This window comes from Perca fluviatilis, chromosome 6 (assembly GCF_010015445.1).
Source record: "Perca fluviatilis chromosome 6, GENO_Pfluv_1.0, whole genome shotgun sequence".
Taxonomy (NCBI): Eukaryota; Metazoa; Chordata; class Actinopteri; order Perciformes; family Percidae; genus Perca; species Perca fluviatilis.
In genome coordinates this window covers 24,181,913-24,203,328 of record NC_053117.1, presented here as the reverse complement: position 1 = coordinate 24,203,328, position 21,416 = coordinate 24,181,913, and the positions used below count along the sequence as shown (strand labels likewise).

Sequence of the window (21,416 nt, the reverse complement as noted above, 5' to 3'; positions counted from 1 at the left end):
GTAAAATAGCAAAAAAAATTATAAACAATGCTTTGCTTGTGAAGCCATTGAATGCACCCTTAGATAATTTAAAATGAAACCTAAAAAATATATATAGGAATATATATATATATTTAATTTAAAAAAAACAATACCCCACTAATGTGTCTTGGGTGCTGTTATGTAGCTTGCCTCACTCTCTCATGCAAGAGTCAGTATTGTATTATGTTTTGTTGCTGTAGAACACAACAAAAAAGCCAGATACTGTGCAAAGATACCAGTGAATGTACCTTTAGTGTTGAAATGATAAAACACAAAAGCATAATAAGCTTTAAAAAATGTTTAATAAAAAAAAAGAACGCATTTAAATTAGAAATTTATTTTAATCAACACGAGCATGATGCATGAGTATGGCATCAGATTATAAAAAAAAAAATGAATAACAAACTCGTACCGAAAGTGTCTAAACTAAAACTGAAAAAAAAATATTTTGCCACACAACAACTAATAACTTGATGGTTGGTATTTGTAGTTTAATTAAAAGGTGCAGTAGGTAAGACTTATAAAAACTGTCATTTTTGCTGAAACTGACCCTATGTTCCAGTAGAACTACATGAAGCAGGTAATTTAAAAACAACAACAAAAATCCGGCTCATCTGGCACCACCTACAGCCTGTAGTACGATTTGCAAAAATTCACCGCTCCCTGTTGAGATGCACCATTCAGGACCAGGGGGGGGGGTGTCTAACTGCGTGTCAATTACTGCTCATACACACGCATTCATTCTCCCTTGTGGGGGGAGGGGCTTAGGAGACTGTTTTGGGCTTTAGCAGAAAGGGGGGAATGACTGAGAAGTTGTCGATGTTCAAATTTTTCACAATCCTACCTACAGCACCTTTAAGGTAATCCAGGTCAATCAGTCTAACAGCAGCAACATCTCATAGAGATATATCACATAAGATCATCATGTCATCACAAAGGATTATAAACCAGTCTGGCTGATTTCATAACATGATTCACCAATTTATCACCTCAGTTTAATGTTTAGGTTTCTAACTCTTTTATTTAAGATTTATGCTACATTGGTTTCTCATAGGGTTTATTGGTGTTCCAGAACAATTGAGCATAGACTAGGCTATAAATATCTGGCCAAAAGAAAAAGTTGTGTATGCCATCTAATCATCATTATGTTTACTTAAATAAATTGTATTTCATAACATTTTCAAATCTCATGAGTATTACAGGTCCCTGGCCCTGTCAAAAAAGGGAGAAAACAATGATTCGCTGCCAGCAATCTTCTCACAGAGACTAATATTAGTTACTAGAAGAAAGATACTAAAGTAAGAAATCCCAGATTTCAGGAGCTGAGTGGGGTTATATACCATGGTTTCAATTTAAACTGCTGGCCTGAAAAGCATTTACTTGTAATGAAATCCATGCAATCTCATCCCAGACTATAAAGTCAATTAATTTCCAGAGCGTAGCAGAGCATTATGTCACAGAATCACACAGAGTTTAGATGTGTGCCTTAAACTACGGTACACTTTTAGCCGTTCCTTTTTACTCTTTGTAGTTGGTCTGACCACCTTTTTGACCACCGGCATGCTCTCAACAGCCCGTTTCTTGTGAGCACGATGTAGCAGGATCCTATAGACCCCGGTGATGGAGCTCCTGCAGTCTTTCCCCTGGTTGTTGAGGATGTGTTCTAAAGTGATTCCTAGTGTCTCCAGTGCCGCGTTTACCTCCATCTCTTCCTCCCCAAGTTCAGATGGATCAGTCTCTGCTAGGTACGATGGGTCTAGTTTAAAGGGCTCCATGGCATGCGGAAAGTCCACAGGGAGCAGCCACTCACAGCCCATCATCTGCTCCACTGTACAACGCTCAGATGGTATGGGTTGCAGGATTCCTCTGATCAGCCTCTGACATGCCTCTGGCACCCACGAGGGCAGGATGTAGGCCCCCTCCAGGATGCATCGCTTTAGTTTGGCCACAGTGTCTGCCCTGAACGGCATGGTGCACGTCACCATAAAAAACAGCATCACCCCCAGGGCCCAGATGTCTACAAAGACGCCAACATAGTGCTCATCTCGAAAGAGCTCAGGCGCTGCGTAAGGCGGAGAGCCACAGAATGTGTTGAGTGTCTCACTGCGGCGGCTCAGTGTGCTAAAGCCAAAGTCCCCCACCTTGACACAAGAGCTGCTGGTGTAGAAGACATTTTCTGCCTTCAGGTCACGGTGGATGATGTTGTTTTCATGCTGTGGCAGAACAAGAAGAAACTTCATTATGTAAGTGCCATCTACTTTCACGTCAAGTGTGATGTGGAAATTTAAAGCTTCCAACGCCCATACACTGAGAATTGACTTTTCAGTGAGGAAGCAGGCATCTTGTGTCCAGCAGTTAAACATTTGAAAGGAACAATATTTGCATTTTCATAGATTCTGGATTTTTACATAAGGGAGAAGAAAGAGAGCATTCTTAAACTGGTAATCTTTTTTTTTTTGTGGAAAAACATATCAGACCCAAATCATTAATACAAGGAGAGTATTTTTTTGTGTCTTAAAACATGTGTAGCGGGGATCTGGATTAAAAACACATCCGAAACCAAACAGAAATCAATGAACATGTAGTTTCTTCAGTTGCAACTGAAATTCTACTGATCCAGTAAAGTTGCATCGAGGACAAATGTATAAAGATAATTTGCCAAATCCACCAGAGCCCTTTTATACTATAATCATACTGTCCGTCATACAGAAATATTCTAGGGATCAAAAGAATATTTAGTTGAATCTACCATCACGCTTTGATTCACAATTGGTTTGTTATAATGTTGAGTTTGAAATCTCGGTTTACTCTTCTGTTGTACTTATTGTAAGTTGGCCTTGTGATGCATCAAGACCAGCATTTGGTAAGCAGTACCGGTATGTACTAACAGAAATTGTCACATGAGATTAATTAGGTTAGAAGATTAGATGAAATTTGAATGACCCCATGGTTAAAACCAGGTCATTGAAGCAGCAGAGAATAGGCTACTAAACATTTCATAACCAACATGTAGCAGACAGTTTGGTCATCTTAAAGGGTAACTACTGGGTTTTTTTTCAACCTGTTTTTCCTGTGTTTTTATGTCTAAGTGACTGATGCGAACAACAATCTTTGAAATTGGTCCAGAATTAAAGGAGAAATCCGGTGCAAAATGAACCTAGGGGTTACCGTTCTGTATGTTTTCATGCTAATCGAATGTGACCAGTTTTATTGCAAACCGCTAATTAGCTTATAAAGCTAGTCGTCGGGGCACTGGTAAAGTACATATACCGTTCATGTATACATGCAGGCGCCATCTTGGGAAAACGCTGTGTAACCAGTAACATAGCTCAAGCACGGCGTTCGTCATTCAACTGGTCATAACGGTTTTCCCAAGATGACGCCCGCATGTATACATGAACGGTACTGTCTTTATAAACTCTTTTTAACAAACTGTACACTTACAAAATTCTCAATGCTTCGGTTTACATGTAGGGACCCTCATTATGCTACTGTGGAAGTGTGGTGCTATTTTGAGCCTTGTTAGTGGTATAAAATAGCGATTTCTTGTTACTTTACCAGTGCCCTGACGACTAGCTTTATAAGCTAATTAGCGGTTCGCGCTAAAACTGGTCACATTCGATTAGCATGAAAACATATCCCAGGGAACAGTCGACTCGGTACACGTGTTATTAACACCTAGGTTCATTTTGCGCCGGATTTCTCCTTTAAGCAAGATTGCTGCAGTTGGCCATGGCGAAATAAGCTACAGTGTAAGTTAATAGGGCAATTGTCCAGCTTGTATTTACCTTCACAAAAGTGCTCGTTTTGCCACTGACAGGCTCAGATTAATATTCTAAGCATTGACTCAAGTCCGAGTCCTGGACTCGGACTTGAGTCCGACTCAAATCTCTATTCTCTGGACTCGAGTCCAACTCGAGAATCTATTCTCTGGACTCGTGACTTGGACTCGCAGACTGAGGACTCGAGACTCAAGGATATATAAAATCGGACGTTGGATGAAGTTTCTGACTTAAAAGGTTATACAAATTTGATATAAGATGTTACACTTTTCCTGTTTCGGGCTCCAAGACCGGCCAGGAAGCAGCCGGGGAGACGATCAGCTGGGGAGACGTACGTCTATCCAGGGCTGATGTTCTTTTGGGGGTAACACCCTTTACTTCACCGACAGTATTAACAAAAGATGAAGCCACCATGTCTTGAGAAGCTTCTTGTTTATCGTTAACTCACTTTACATCGTCTTTGGGATCTCTTTTTTCTTGCGCCTTTTCTTCACAGCCACACATTCGCTTCTCAGTCGTACAGCGCTACCGCTCGCTCTCCTTGCTTGACAACACACTCACTGACGTCACTCACTTAACACTGCATTCTCGCTCTTACTTTCACTACTTTCATAACAAAAGGAATTGATATTGATATATGCAACTGTAGTGCATGTTTCGCGGGCTCCCCACTACATGTTCACATTTGGAAAATGCAGAGAGATGCGCCCCAGATCGTGAAGTTCACCTACACAGATTTTACATCCAATGGTGGGAAGAGCACAGCTAAATGTTGTTTAGAAAAAAAGTCAGTAAATAAACTCCCTTTGCAATCGTGACAGTGGTGTCATTTTTGTTTAATGTAGACCCTCTTTTATTAGTAAATCAGCTCTTTAAAAAGGTGCCAGAGTGGAGAAATGTGTCTTGGAATTCAACATAGACTCAACCTTGATGACTCAAACACTGGGGACTCAAGACTCGACTCGGACTCGAACTCAGGTAATGGTGACTCGACTCGGACTCTTCTTTGGTGACTCGGCCTTGGACTTGAACACTGGGGACTCGAGACTTGACTTGGACTCGACAGTTGGTGACTCGACTACAACACTGATTCTAAGTGTCTGACGACATTATGGTAAGGATTTCTAAGGAGGTCGACCTTTCTGTATAAGAATAAGATTTTTTTAAACATAAAAACATCCGTGAAATCGTGTTCGCTAAACCCACCAGACACCATGTAAACAATCAGTAATTTGAGCATCGTAAAATACAATTCAATCAAAGTTGACAGAAACAAAATAAAACCACTTCCACTTTTCCAACCATCACAACTCTAGTTTTAGTTGAAATAAACACAGAGTTATGTGAAAATATGTTGGCTCTATACACGCTAAAAGTAATGGAGTCTGGGGTTTAGCGCTAGCGGCTTCAGAGCTGTTTCTGGTTAAACAGAATGGTCTCAAAGAGGTTTAAAGCTCTATCTCTGAAGGGATCCTTTCCATAATGTTGTCAGACACTTAGAATATTAATCTGAGCCTGTCAGTGGCAAAACGAGCACTTTTGTGAATACAAGCTAGACAATTGCCCTATTAACTTACATTGTAGCTTGTTTCGCCGCTGCCAACTGCAGCATTCTTGCTTAATACTGGACCAATGTCAAAGATTGTTGTTCCCATCAGTCACTTAGACACAAAAACATAGGAAAATAGGGGGTTGAAAAAAACGGTAGTTAGCCTTTAATGGTCAATTTTGTAGTTATTTGTCAATGAACAGTGTAATAAAATCTTATATAGGTTACATTCAGATTAAGATTTAGTTTTCTATTATTTTACTTGAACATACCACTTTAATATAAACTTATATGTACTAACCATGTGTTTAACAGCAGAGAGGATCTGAGCGAAGACGATCTTGCTATCAGTGTCAGAAAGTTTCCCCTCTGTAGTAATCTTTGTGTAGAGCTCCCCTCCCCCTGCGTACTCCATCACCAGGTGTAATCGTGACAACGTCTCCACCACCTAAAGGAGAAAAAGAATGACCAGAATGTCAGAGTGCATTTATAAAAAAAAAAGTATATATGTCGGGCTGGATGAAGTGATCACGGAGAAAAGCCCCTTGGGACCAGATAAAAAGTTCATTTATAAATCAATATGAGTGCGTATGAGTCAAACCTCATAGAGGCGTATAATGTTGGGATGGTGTAGTTTCTCCATGCTAGAGATCTCTCTAGACAGCAGCCTCTGGGTCTTCTGATCCAGCTTGGTTTTGTCTAGGATCTTTATAGCCACTTTGTCTGGTGAGTCCGAGGGAGAACATTATGGTCAATGATCATTGGAAAAACAACTAATTTCTACAAAAGTGTCAGCTGTACAGATTATTTAAAAGCATGCTGAAAAATAGCATTTCAGTTGAAACTTGATAGGGAAATTTTTTTTTTTTAAATTCAACATTGACTTGAAAAAAAAAAAATCAGGATACAAGTGCTCCAATTGTGTCTGTCATAATTAAAATATTCCACTTTTCTGAGAAAGTATGCATTACATTACATGTATGTGTTACATAAATCTTAAGTAAATAAAGGATAGAAAATGTGCGGCTGGTTCCACCCAGCAATCACAGAATTGCCCCTGAAGTGACCGAGCCTGATGCTCTCCTCTAGATAACTTGATGGAGGATTAGCTGCCCTCAGAAACCAATTTTCTTGATTATGTTCTCCCAGGGGGTCAATCATTACTTTAAGCCCTATTTTTAAAGTAAAATTTTCTTTCATAAATAAAGGAATATAGCTCTTTTTCTGTCATACTGGGGTGACTTCATGTCGAGCAGATATGGAGTGTTAAGTCAGGGTGACGATCAAATATGATAGGGACACAAAGTGCTGAATTAGCTACATTGTCTTGGAATCAAATTTAATTTACCACATTTAAAAATGTGTTGAGAAGACGTACACAATTTTAGAGCCAATAAAGATCAAAATACTTTACGTATATCAAATTCAAACAACTGGTATCTTTACTGTATTCTGTTAAATGATTCATAAAGAGAAGTTAAATAGACCTCAGGTAACTGAATACAGAAAAGTTCTTAAGTGGCAAAATGGTGTTGAGATATCTAATTGTGCATCCGTATGCATTATTCAGGCTGGTATTAGGCTCCCTTTCAGCTGTGACATAGCTTTCAATAGGAGCATTCAAAATGCATCACAGCCCATATTGTTTTTAGCGGACTAAATGATACCACTTACACACACACACAGAGAGAGAGAGAGAGAGAGAGAGAGAGAGAGAGAGAGAGAGAGAGAGAGAGAGAGAGAGAGAGAGAGAGAGAGAGAGAGAGAGAGAGAGAGAGAGAGAGAGAGAGAGAGAGAGAGAGATGCATGCATTCTCCTCCTTCTCTTCAGACTTTGATGAGGCATGCAGCAATTTTAGCCGTCGCTAAGGAAACTGGAGATCTCTAATCAATCCATCTGTTCAAGGGCAGCAGACAGTCTGTCTCTTCGTGGCTGAATCAGCCCCCTGGCAAGGCATACATCACCTTGTTAGAATTTCTACATAAGGACACACTTGTTGCAGCCCATTGATAGAAACAGCTCTTCAGCCAAATTATCACTTAAATCTAATTAAAAGCCAGAGTGAATGTGATGATGTCTATCTTTAAAGATGGATGTGCACTTTTGAACTGTGCAACAAATTTACCTACAGGTACAAATAAAATAACCTGAACCTGATCTTTAAAGATGGATGTGTTTCGACCTTTAGCGATGGCTTTAGTCAAAGTCTACCTTCAACCACTGTATAATATCTTTATAGTTAGTATAATTGCCACTCTCTGATAGATGTTTTCCTGTACTTGAGTGCAGGTGTTTTAACAGTTGCGTTTCACTGATGTCTCATAATTTCTTACCTTTGGTGAGGGCATGAATTCCTAGCTTGACATGGGAGAAATTTCCGCAGCCAATCTCTCCTCGAATTTTGTAGAAGCCGATTCTTCTGCCCAATGTTAGCTCACGGACCACCCTGTCACCAGATTATATAACAGAAGATGTAACACTAAATATTCTCTATGATATACTATAGCGTAGCCACCATAATAAAGAATTCACCATCTGGTGAGTCAAAAAAAGCAAATACAAATACAGCACATTGTGATTCTAAAATAACACAAAGGACCTATAAAAAGAGGGGGTTACTGCTTCATCTCTTGACCCCTACCTTTCATCCTGGCACATATCCAGGTTCAGTCTTTCCAGTGGAGTGAGGCGGCGGATGGTGGCTCCCTCATCGTCTGTGTTGATGTCTGAGCTGTCCTGGCGGCTCCAGCGGGTGTACCTTTGGCCACCAGTGACCACAGCGGTGCCTCTAACTGAACCTCCGACAGAGTCTACATTAGACTCCCCGGTCTCTGCCCCAGAAACTGAGATGCTCCCACCGGTGCCTGCTACCCCCGGCCCCCTAGAGCCTGCTGTCCCAGCCCCAGCTTCAGCCCCTTCTGGGCTGCTCTCAAAGGGGCAGACAGCAGTCATCCTGCAAGGGACGCCCAGGGTTGTGTGGGCTTAGCTCATGACTTGAGGTGGTGGAGGACTGGATGCCCAATTAGAAATAATATATAATATATTATTGTTGTGGCTCATTGCACAATGATTGATGCTCCTACATTATGCAAGTGCCTTTTCAAACCGACCCCTTTAAATGATTACAAGAAATAAAACTACTTTAGGAACATATTTGGTGCTGCTTCTATTTATCTGCATTCCAAGGTATCATACATTTATTTTAAGACCACAGCAATATATGTTCTATTTTTCTTGTCTAATCATATCAGATTAACAATGCAATGGATTTCAAAAGTTAAATAGCTACACCAATACAAAAATAATAATTGTTATACTATCATAGATCCAATATCATAGATCTGATGTAAAAGTTGATTTAGAGCAAATTCAAATGGGACAAAAACCATGACTTACCTTCAGACATCTGAGGCATTTAGAAGATAAATTCTTTCAGTGTCCATGCTGAAATCGCATAGCTATTTAGACAACTGAGTCAATAACCAAATGTCTTGAATGTGTTATCCTGTATTTCAACAAAATGGTAAAGAACATAGAAATAATTATTTCTATGGTACAGAACCTCCAGTCTGTGGACCCAAGCACATGCTGCATCCAGAATTTCTCAAATCTGCTGCAGCTGCAAACAATGGATCAGTTTATCATCTGAAGCTTGATGAAGCTGTAGTCTTGTTGCATTATAAGAATGCCCAGTAGATGAAACCTTAGTTTTCCTTATGTGAAGCTGTCAGAGAAAAGGTGATGAGGCTGCATTCCCTCTCACTGTTGTCTCTTGCTGAATAGGTCTGCGGAGCTTTAATGGGCTCTTTTGAGTCTCCAGGGTATAAATAGGCCACAGGTTGAGGAGGAGGAGAGAGGAGCTGGATGGGGGGGTTGGAGGAAAGAGGTCGAACAGATGATATTGTCAGGGTGCAGCCATGGGGCGTGCAACCTGGAATGAAGCACAAGAGAGATACAAAAAAATGAATCTTATTTACGTTAACTTTGGTAATCCTCCATTTCCTTTTTAATGTCTAGTTATTGTGTTGTAATCCATTGTCTTTTTATAGTTTATTACCTACTAGTACCTTTGTCACAATATTTATCATTTGGCAATTGTGTAGATTTTATGAGTCAAGAATCTGTGCAAAACCATGGAAAATAAATGTTTTTTTAACCCTACATGTGCAAGAGTTTGTGTGCACATGTCAACACAAGCGTGCCTGTGCAGTATCTGCTTGAGTGTCTGTTAATGTGTATTGTAATTAGGGCTGGGTAAACCGCTAAAAAATTTTCAATACCGATAACATGAATTCAATACTGGTTCCTGACCTACTTTTTCGATACCAATTTTATAATAATCAATTTTAACAAAAAGAAATTACAACATTACGGTACAAATGTCTTTTTTTCAGCTCCTTTACACGTATGTGACGCACACTGTAGTCAAGCCTCTCGAAATACAACAACACACACACGTGAGCCCTGTCTTTGTGCGAAATCAATGTGCGTAACGTATTGTGTTTCTCCTGCATGCGTCTACTACCTGTAACGTTAGACAGCCAATCGCAAGCCTTATTAGATCTTGGTACATGCATGCTGCATGCTTATTGGCTCACTGACACGGATGAGATTTACTCCTTAGGTATTGAAATTTGGTGTTGAATGACAATGCATTTTTTGATCCTCAATACTATGGAGGTAATTTGGTCGCTGCCTTAAAGTATTGAAGTTCGGTACCCCGTTCTAATAGTAATGCTTACTTAATTTAGTGCTTGAGTCCTGCTCCAAGAGCGATGCAGGCTTAGGCTGTCATGAGAGTCACAATAAATAAATCAGAGATCCTCATCGCTTTCTACCATCAAGAAGATACTTACAACCCGAATAACTTATTCCATTTCTAATGGAGAGCAGACATGATGACTGTCACTCCCTCGTGTGTGTGGTACAATACGTAGCCTATGTGTATTAGTTTGTAAATAGGTGATGATTGCATGCTGCTCAGAAAAGAAAACTCTAACAATGTCCTATGAGAGGAAAATGTTAAGATGAACCCTGATTTTGCAGACATATATATGTTCTATAATACCAAGTGACAACTCAAAAAATCCAAAAATAAATAAAAACTGATGGTGTACTTCCAACCAGCTAAACAAGTCAATTGTTGAACCTGACACCTGAATAGAAAATACCACAGTGAATGGCATGTATACAAACAGTATACTTCACCTGAACTACGATCTACAGCTTTCCCAGTATTTAATCTGCCGAGTGTTGCCACAGTAACAGTTTGAACTCATGTCGCAATTGAGCTGTCTAATGTTGCATTAAAGGATAATAATGGCAATCTTCAATCTTTTTTGTTTTTATCAACAAAAACCATTCAAAGCTCAAAACCAAAGAATCAAATGATCCAACAAGAACTGCCTTTGTTGCCGTAGCCGCCCCCCCACCCATGTTGTCCAAAAACTATTAAAAACCCTGTAGCACTGGCTGTAAATATTTTCCATTATGATGAACATGGCTGCTGTAGTTCATTTTGATTCCATCCCACATGAAAACATGCTCACCAAATATGTTATTATTATCAGTGGCTGAAAATAGTCTCCAACAAATGCACTAATTACTCCCTGTCAGGGTAGGGAAGTTGGAAAAGTCAGACACAGACTAACACGCTTTGATCACATTTGTTGATAAGGAAAATATAAAATAAGTCTAACAGGGCGTCCAGTTTTAAATAAATTGAGTTGTTTTCAGAAGAAGACATTTTCATGACATAACATGGTGTGTATGAGGCAGGAATAGAAAAGGTTACTTAGTGTAACATGGTGCTTTGGAAAGTGTTCTCTCATCCGTCTTTATATTAAGATGAATGAATCTATATAAAAGCCTCACTAGGAAATCAAAGCAGTTCTCCTTTGTGAGGCCTACAGTCTCCCAGTCTTCAAACACCTTCCTGCCATCGCGCCATGAATATCTAAGCATTGATCTCAGGCAGACTAAAAAGGACTTGCTAAGAGAGGATAGGCCTTCACTTTACAGCACAAAGCAGCAAGCCCTGAATACCAGCCTTTTATATATGTAAATAAAAAGACTAAAAGGATAACCATGCATGAAATAAACATCAATAATGAGAGCAGAGCGATAGGAGTTTTGGGACAAAATCATCATCAGGGAATTATATTTTTCAATTGTTGATTCATATTTACTTATTAGTTTATTTACTGAATAAGTATTGATTAATATGTCTTGGATATATAAAGCTAGTATCTCAAACTGTTTCACATCCTTTTTTTCCCATCCAAAATATCTACAAGTATCTATTTATCTTAATATATACTGTATATTCCTTAAATCTCTAACAGAGAGTGAGACACACTCTGCCATATAGAGTACAGCCATTTTAAATAACTAACTAGATCTACTGATAATTACTTTAAGACGATAGACGACTTAATAGTAACCCAGATTGCTTTGTGTTTTGTTTTCACTGGATAACAGAACTACCTGGTTGCTTGGTGATGGACACTGACCGAGCGTGTTTATTTGTCTTTTATTCATGCTGAGGATTAGGCGTTTAACTGGCACTGGGTGCCAAGAAGGAGAAGATGCAGTGCCATGTTAACAATTATATAGTGCTGCATTTAGCCTCAGGCCTAGTTCACAAGTCAGGGTTATTTTAAAAAAGTGTTTGTTTTCCCAAAAAATCCCATCCACACATGCACTGTTTAGAAAAATCTCCGTCCACATAAAAACGCAAAAAACACAATTGAAGCGCTGTCAAGAGCACGCCATGCCAACAGGTGGCGATATAACCTGAGCAAGAAAAAGAAGATGTTGGCCAATCAGAAGCCTGAAATAAAGCTGTTACCTGAAGAATACTCACCAACTAGAAGTCCAACGTTCTTGTCTAAGACTGGCGCAGTGTTGGATTATGTAGGAGACTTAGTAATGTCGTCTGACGCTTCTGTTACACAATAGAATGGAATAGTAACTGTACATTATGTGTAAACGCAATGTATGTAACGTATGTAAAATGTTATGCTAGCATGCCTGTTACCAGTGCTATTATGGCCATGTCTGCCATTGCAAGAAATGTTGTCTCATATGTGACGCCTCACAAAAAGGAGATAACGGGGCATACCCTGACGTAAAAAGCCAAAAACTCTGTTTTCCTTGTCTACACGACAGTTTCTAAAAGTCTTCACCCTGGCCGGAGTTTTCCAAAAGCTCCGTTCACAGTGACCTACAACGCTGTGTGTGTGGACGAAAGGCCAAAACGCATAGAAAAAGATAAAATTAAAATTAAAAATACCCATGTACATGTAGACTAGAGTCTCATGAGTACCCATGTTAATTATGTGCGCGAGCAGGCTGATGGATTCATACATAGGGCTTACACCAAGAACACACACACAAAGACAGAGCACCAGTGGAAGAAGTAGAAACTTCATCATATGGCATGTCAAGAAAAATTACCAAAGATGAACTGGTTACAGCTTCATAAGATGGGATACTCTGGGTCTGGGGTATACCCAATACACGCTGAAAAGATTATATATCTCATTTGGCTTGGGAACGCTTTGAGATCCCCAAGGAGGAGCTGGAAAACGTTGCTGGGGAGAGGGACCTTGCTTATATGCCATGTCATGGCGGCGAAAAAAATTTATGGATGTATCTAGTCTTCCCACCTCTGCTGTTTCAAGTCTGAATTACAGACAGACGTACCATTCAAAAACTCACTCAATTGGGCGCATGGATCAGTTGGTAGAGTGGGCGCCCATATAAAGAGGTTTACTCCTCGACGCAGAGGGCCCAGTACTCCGACCTGCGGCCCTTTGCTGCATGTCTTCCCCCCCTCTCTCTCCCCTTTCATGTCTTCAGCTGTCCTGTCAAATAAAGGCCTGAAAAGGCCCAAAAAAATAATCTTTTTTTTTTTTTTTTTAACTTCACTCAATTAATACAGTGTACTTCTTAGTACAGACAGGTGTATGAGTCTGCAGTGCAAACAGCCAGCCCTTCATAAGCAAACACTATCAGCTTTGCAAAGTGCGGGTCCCTACTCACCAGACAGTCAATCATTTGTCTAAGGAGCCCTAAAGAGTCCAGCAGAGTACGGCGGGGGACGGGTGCCACTCAACATGGGCGAAAAAGGCTGAATCTGTCTGGTGTGGATTAATCTAAATATATAATCTAATTTATGATCACCGCCTACAATGTGGAGGACAACTGGTCTCAGATGGTCTGATTTTGGTTTTTGGATGAGCGCTTTTTCTTTTCTTTTTTTTTTTCTGTTGGGATATACTCACGGCCCGCTGATGTGTCAATGATCAGTTGAGACTGAAGTTAATTGTGGGCAATGCGCTCGATTTTGTATGAGGGGTTTCCCCTCTTTTTTTATTTTATTTCTTTCTCTTCTTTTTGTTCGTTCTTCACTGAACGGGTAAGATATGGTTTAATTTACTTAATACATCCATGTAACTCCAACAATAATATATTGTAGGTGTGAAGGTGTCAACGTATGTTTTAAGGGTGGAGTGTTTTCGGTCTAAGACCTAGCTATAGTCCTCCTGCAGTTTCAGGGTGATCTAAGTAAACTCAACGAATTTAATAATCTGTATGATGCGAATGAGTGGGGGATTGGAAAAGGAGAGTTAGGAGGGGAGCCACGAATGGGATCCTTGAGTACTGCTGACCTGCAGAAACCTTGTTTATTGGGTTATAGTTTATCCCAACGGTTCCAGCTGTTCTTTTCTTTTCCGTTTGTTTTATTGTGCCTACAATGTTGTACAATTTTGACCAATGATTTTTTTAATCAGGAAATTAGATATATCTCCACGTGGATTGGACAGACAGAGCTCTGTAGGCGTTGCTGCCTATTTAGACAGATATAATAAAGCACTGCCAGATGACTTTGTTTAAAATAGTTTCATGGAATATAGCAGGTTGCCACAATGGTGTGAAAAGGAAAAAGATCCTCACCTATTTGAAACAGAAGAAAACTGACCTCGCTTTTATTCAGGAGACTCATTTAAATGAGGATGAATCCGTAAAATTCAAAAGGGATTGGGTGGGTCAAGTTTATTTTAGCGCCTATTCCAATAGGAAAAGAGGGGTGATCATTTTGGTTAGGAAGAACATCGAGTATTGAAACATTACTCTCATCGGGAAGGTAGATGGGTAATTGTGGATGCTGTGTTAGAGGGTCAGAAAATAACCTTTTTAAATGTCTATGCGCCTAACACATCACAACCAGAGTTTTTTCATGAAGTCTGCAATATAGTAAGGAGTATAGGGAATGATAACATCATAATTGGAGGAGACTTTAACCAGGTTAGGGATGTGTTTTTGGATAAATCCTCCCAGCCTAGGCCAGTTCATGACCCAGCATGCGCTGATGTAGATGTGATGATGGAAGAGTTGGGACTGGTGGATGTGTGGAGACTACTCTATCCCCAAGAAATAGATTATACATTTTACTCTCACCCACATTCGACCTATTCCAGAATTGATTATTTCCTGATCTCCCGCTCGCTGGTGAGTCAGACTCTTAGTGCCATGATTGGCAACATAGTTTTAACTGACCATGCTCCAGTGGATATAGCCATATCTATTACAGAAAACACAAAATCTACGATTAGGTGGCGCTTCAATAATCTATTACTAAATAGTGAGGAATATTGTGAGTACATAAAAACTGTAATAAAACGAATTTTGGGAGTTTAATGAAGGTTCAATTGATGATATTGGCATAACTTGGGATGCTTTCAAAGCCTTTGTAAGGGGGCGTCTCATTCAATATAGTTCTCGATTTAAAAAAGCGGAGAGGGATAAATTACAGAAGCTAGAGCAAGATATCAAGGAACTTGAGAAACAACATATGCAGTACCCTAAGAGGGAAATATGGAACAAGTTAATTAAGTTAAAATATGAGCTAAACAATAATCTACAGAAAAAGGTTGAATATGCACTATTCTGTTCTAATCAAAAATATTTTGAACAAGGTGAAAGAGCTGGTAAGATTCTAGCGCATAGGGTTAAACAGAGGCAGGCCTCTAACTTAATGCCTTCCATATTTGATCACAATAACAAGCTGATATCCGATAAAAAAGCGATTAATGAAGTTTTTCAAAATGTTTTACCAAAAATTATATACATCGCAAGGAAACTTTGAAGAACGGAAATTGATGGACTTTTTTTCATCCATTAAAATTCCAACTCTAACGGAGGAACAAAGAAACTTATTGGAAGGGAAAATTACATTAGCAGAAATTAGACAGGCAATTCACAGTCTTCGGTTAGGCAAGGCTCCTGGCAATGATGGATTTCCGTCTGATTTTTATAAGAAATTTGTGGAAGATCTTGCCCCAAGATTGTTAGATGTTTACCAGGATGCTTTGCGTAAGGGTAGACTCCCAGCAAGTATGAGATCAGCTGTTATAACTTTACTCAATAAAAAAGGGAAAGACCCACAATATTGCGGAAACTATCGTCCAATCTCGTTAATTAACGTTGATGAAAAAAATTATCTCCAAGGTGCTTGCTGCCCGGCTGGAAAGGGTGCTTCCGAGTCTGGTACATGCTGATCAGGTTGGGTTTGTTAAAAATAGGTGCTCAGCTGACAATCTCCGCAGAATATTACACATAATGTGGAAAACCAGGAATGATATAGACACCATAGTTGCCTTCTCCCTAGATGCAGAGAAGGCTTTCGATAAAGTTGAATTTGCTTTCCTCTTTCATACGTTGGAGAAATTTGGGTTCGGTCCATCCTTTAGGCAGTGGTTACAGCTAGTATATACAGAGCCGATGGCTACAGTTGTTACTAATGGTGTGATGTCACCTACCAAACTTAGTCGAGGCACCAGACAGGGCTCGCCCCTGTCGCCGCTGATATTTGCCTTATTTCTGGAACCACTGGCAATTGCATTGCGGGAAAGTGAAGACATTAAAGGGGTTCAAATGGGCCGTGAAGTACATAAGCTTTTTTTGTATGCTGATGACATTCTTTTGATTACAAGTAACCCAAACACAGCAGTATCCAGGATCTCTTCTATTATTGACGCATTTTCAGAAATCTCTGGGTACACAATTAACTGGGCTAAGTCAGAGGCCATGCCTATCTCTAAAATATGTCCTCCGGACATTAGGGAATCATGGCAGTACAAGTGGATGCCAGCAGGCCTGACCTATTTAGGGATCAAATTGACACCAGGATTGGACAAAATAATGCAATCTAACATTTCTCCGGTTATTCAGGCTATTCAGCCTCTCTTACAAAACTGGGCTAAATTGAATATATCTTTGTTAGGTAGGATTAACTTGGTCAAGATGATCATCTCCCCTAAAATCCAATATATTCTGTACATGCTTCCACTAGGTTTTCCCCCTAGCCTCTTGAAACTATACAATTCTGTCGTGGAGAGTTATATATGGGCAGGCAAAAAGCCAAGCTTTAACCGATCAAAATTATATGCGGCCAAAGAAAGTGGAGGCTTATCATTGTCTAAAATAGAGTGGTATCATTATGCCTTTTCACTCTCCCAGTTAGCCAAGATAAATAATTTGCGGGAGCAGGTGCCTTCCTGGGTTAAAATAGAAGAGGAACTGGTGGCTCCGACCTCCCTTGAGGCGTTTCTTACTCAGGTGGGAAGACCGGTACCCTTTAAGGACCCTGTTTTGACCTTTGTACAGGAAACCTGGATGAGTGCTCATCAACATATAAAATGTAGCCCGCATCTTACCCCTAAATCTTCTATTTGGTATAACAAAAATATATTAATTGTCAAAAAATCTATTATGTGGGAGAAATGGGCAAAAGCAGGAATAAAATTGCTTGGTGACTTGCTTAGCGAAAATGGATTGAGGTCATTTGATGAAATTAAGCAAGAATATAACCTTACACAAGAGGACTTTTGGAAATTTCTACAAATTGGGCACTGCATTAAAGCTACTCGGGGGAAGAACCCTGACCCTGTGACCAGGATTCAGGAGTTAGTCCAGGTAACTAAATGTAAAAAATGTGGAGCCTCTAAATTTTATGAGATTTTCAGGGAGGCTCGTCCACCCCACATGGAGGGCTTGAGATTGTGCTGGGAGAAAGATGTGGGCGATCAGATCTCAGCTGATAGATGGATGAAGTTGGTTGCGTCTTGGCATAAATGTTCTCGTGAAGCGCAATCTCAGCTTATTCTGTACAAATTACTTTAGAAACCATAGACCCCCAGTAAAATGGCCAAACTAAAACTCAAGGACAGTAACGCATGCTGGAGGTGTGAGAAGGAAGTGGGTACTCTGGTACACATGTTGTATTCTTGTGAAAAAAATGCACATTTGTGGGATAGGGTTGTTACCCTCTTGAATGATCTATTCGGATTACAACTCACCAAGACCCCAGCTCTGTGTATTCTGGGTCTGCTGCCAGACAAAACACTCTGACCGGTAGACAAAGACTATGGATATGTCTGGCTACTACAACAGGATGTAGAATAATTCTGCGGCACTGGAAGTCCTCTGCTCTGTGCTGTTTTAGGGAATGGACTGAACAAATGACAAGAATGGCTACGTATGAGCGAGTCACTTACAGAGTAATGGGGAGAGAGGATATCTTTAATCAAGTCTGGGGCTCCTTCCTGATGGCAATAGAGGGGTTGTCTGTCTGAATATAAGGCACCGGTTCTGATCCAATCCAATATAGCGTTTGACTAGTAGAATAATGTATTGTAATGTAAGGCACATGATGTTTTTTTTTGTTTTCTTTTCTTCTTTCTGTATTCGTAAAACAGGACAGTGGATGATATAGATGTCGTGTTAGTTGTGATGGTGACATAGGTTGTACTGTCTGTCAAAAATAATAAAAAAAAAAAGAAGAAGCCCTAAAGAGAAGGAGTATGGTTTGCCTAGTGTACTCTACTGCTGACTAAACTGTACCATCAGCAGCCTCTTCCCACACTGACACTCCAACAACGGAAAACACAAGAGCCCATCCACAGCAGCTGTGCATCAAGAAGTAGACATCTCTTTCATGCCTGTCTGTGGCTATAGTTAGACAAGGTAAAAGAACAGAGGAGCTGTTTCTCACATCACAATCTATGAAACATCCATCTGTACAGTTCGTCCTCTCTGCTTTGTCTCTAAAAAAAACAACAACCTTACTTTGCCTTCCATTCCCCTTAAATCCATTCCCTCATTCCGCCTGTGCTTGTATCACATTCTCTCTGTTTTTACTGCTGTTATGCTTTCAGGCACAGCGACGCACACACATTCAAACACCCTTTGCACAAGCATGTAAATGCATACACACAAGTGCGCTCACACAGACAGCGAGCCCTCTCCACACAAAGCTCCCAGTGTGTTAATTGAGACGCACGGCTGAGAAGAATAAAGAGATCCCCAGTGAAAGAGCTGTGACAATGAAGACCACAGGCCCTAGGAACAGGGAGGCAGGTCTCTCTGGAATCTATGGGGCAAATATTTCCACATTTCCAAAAAACAGATTGATCTCTAAATTCCTTGCGCTGACACACCACACACACACTTGTTCAAAGTGAAGTCTCAGGCTTTGATGGATGCACTAAAACTACAGCACTTTGCTTATACCTGGCTTTGCAAATGGTCAACTGAACTCAATGAGTAGGACACTATGCAACTCGTTTCACTATTGTTTTTATTCATATATTGTTTTACTTTTTATCTTTTTATGTAGCAAGACTCAGTACTGTAGTAGTGAAAACATGTACAGTACAGTGCACACTGTTATAATCTGCACCATACTATACAACTCTTAGTACATCTTGGAGAGAGAGTGAGAGAGCTAGAGATGTCTCTGAGGCCTTAACAAAGTTACCATGACACTGTATGCAGGGAGCACAACAACATACAGTAATGGTGTAGACACTGTCAATTCTGGTGGTTCAAATTCAATTTGGTCAACTACTTCTTCCTGCCATAAAGAGCCTTCTGAGTTCCGTTTTTATTCACTGTCAGCACTTCAAAGAGGTTTGCATCAGAGAAAGAACACACAAAGCACAACGTTTCATGTGCTCTGACTGATTGACCATCAAACGAATAACAATCAAAAAACAATTTCATTCAGGCGACAGGAAACAGACCCAGATATTCAGTTTCTAATCCAGGTACACTGAGAAGAATGAGTGAAAAACATTACTTTCATAATACAATACATTCAATGCTTGCGTAATTTTGAAGTAGGCCAAAAGACACATGTCACGTAGCCTAGTTAAAAAAAAATGCATTATGGAGCATTCTAAAGGCTCAGTTTGATAAGACATGTAATGTTATTGTGACATCCAAATCTAGCTGCTGAGTCATTCGAATGTCTCCTCTCTCTTTGCAATCAGCAAACACAGAAAGCATATCATGCAAATAAATCAGTCAATGTGTATAACTAAACAGTTGTAGTTTCCTTTCATTATAGCCACAGACAATTATCATTTGACAAAGTATTGTTTTCATTTTGTAAATCTGATTGTGCAAATCTTTGCTGAGTTTGTGCTGAACAAACTCCAGTACTCCTAAAAGACAAGCATGCTATCCCATCAGTCAAACTACCCTTAATGGGACACAAACTTCAAACTGAGTTATGATGATAGCCTACAGCATAAAGAAAAAAAACACATTAAGGTGCTAAAAGAGCTAAACGCTGTGAGTCATGGTGGTTCCCCAAAGTTGATTGCGCCTGTGCGTAACTGCCAGGTGATGCACTGTGATCCTTTTCACAAGTGATGCATTGAATTTAACGACAACAAATATTGCAAAACGTGACAAAAAAATATAATTGAAAAACAGATCACGAGATTATGAAAAATAAATAATTATCGGTTCATAGAGCTCTAGACCTTCAGAGATTATTCTTCACGATACTGCTCAGTCGCCATATATGTTGAATGTGTCGGTGATGTGTTAGTTAAATAATTCTTTTGCGAAAACCTTTCAAAACACAAACATGCTTTCGAGTAAATAAACATTGCAGTGCATTGATTAAGTGTTTGTCTATCGGTGTTCAATGACAGTCAACAGTTAACACCTCGTCGCCGCAGGCTATGAGCCGGCGCATTTCTCTCAATGATCCTACGAGAACAAAAACACCAGAGATGTTACATTTGTAAATCAGTCTTACCACGTATATCGTCATGGGGCCCGTGGCGACAAGCTTTACAGAACTCACTGCAAAATCATCTTTCTCCGGTGCCCTGTGACAGTGGCTCTGCAGCAGAGCTCTGCTACCCGGTTCAGTCTGTTGTGAAGGAAATCCGCTTGCCTGGCAGGTGAAACGACCAATCGGTGCGGGCTGGGGTGTCCTAGTGCATCTCTTATCCAATCAGAAGCAAGAATTACAACTCGAGCCGCAAGATCACTTCAGTTCAATACCACAGGAGCTGTCCAGAGCAGGAGGCGGCGGGACTAACATAGGTAACCTAACCTGCGTGGTCACCTGCCAGGCTATTAGCACAGCAGCGGTTCAGGTTCAAGGAGGGGTCAGGGGACCAGGAGAAGGCCTTAACAGAAAGAGGCGTCAATGTCTCAAGCTCACTATTCTTGTGTGTGTGTGTGTGTGTGTGTGTGTGTGTCTTTTAATGTATACACATGGGTTGCCCTGCACCTCAATTTCATCAAATTGACTAAAACGTGGAGTCGAGGTCTACTTTCGAGTCTGGGTCCTCTGTGGATGGAGCTTGCTCAGCTGCTATGCATATAACTTACAGCCTGTAGCTTTTTTTTTGTCAGAATAGTATTTCAAGATCAAGAATGAAAGTTCACTTTGAAGTGATGAAATCTGGATCATAATGTACATTTCTGAAATGCAGATTCTTGACAATCACAAGCATTTCAAAGGACTATCTAGCCAGCTGACAGGCCTATAATGTAGAGAATTGTAGTTTGACTGCTTTGGTGTGTAGGCTACTTATAATTCAAAAAGTTTGGTTTATGAGCATGGATCTGCATTACACCAACTTCCTCAAAACTACATTGATTTTCTTTTTATCCACTTGGGGGCAGTGGAAACAAGCTGCTGTAAACAAAACATAATCAGCCACTTTCTGAAGTGATGAGGGCAAAAGCAA

The 21,416-nt window shown here is 40.1% G+C and overlaps 1 protein-coding gene across 2 annotated transcripts; it reads right to left on the bottom strand.

Moving 5' to 3' along the window:
- Positions 1–344: 344 nt before the first annotated feature.
- On the bottom strand, positions 345–21,412 carry nim1ka (NIM1 serine/threonine protein kinase a). 2 transcript variants are annotated; one of them, XM_039802877.1, is made up of 7 exons: positions 20,471–21,412; positions 8,749–9,283; positions 7,994–8,464; positions 7,686–7,798; positions 5,954–6,075; positions 5,654–5,800; positions 345–2,234 (listed from the first exon to the last, which is right to left on the bottom strand). In XM_039802877.1, the coding sequence occupies exons 3-7, from the start codon at positions 8,302–8,304 to the stop codon at positions 1,476–1,478; spliced, it is 1,452 nt and encodes a 483-aa protein (XP_039658811.1). In that variant the 5' UTR covers positions 8,305–8,464; positions 8,749–9,283; positions 20,471–21,412; the 3' UTR covers positions 345–1,475. The 2 variants fall into 2 exon arrangements, with proteins under 2 accessions (XP_039658811.1, XP_039658810.1); XM_039802876.1 differs by having other exon boundaries at positions 7,994–8,362.
- Positions 21,413–21,416: the final 4 nt, after the last annotated feature.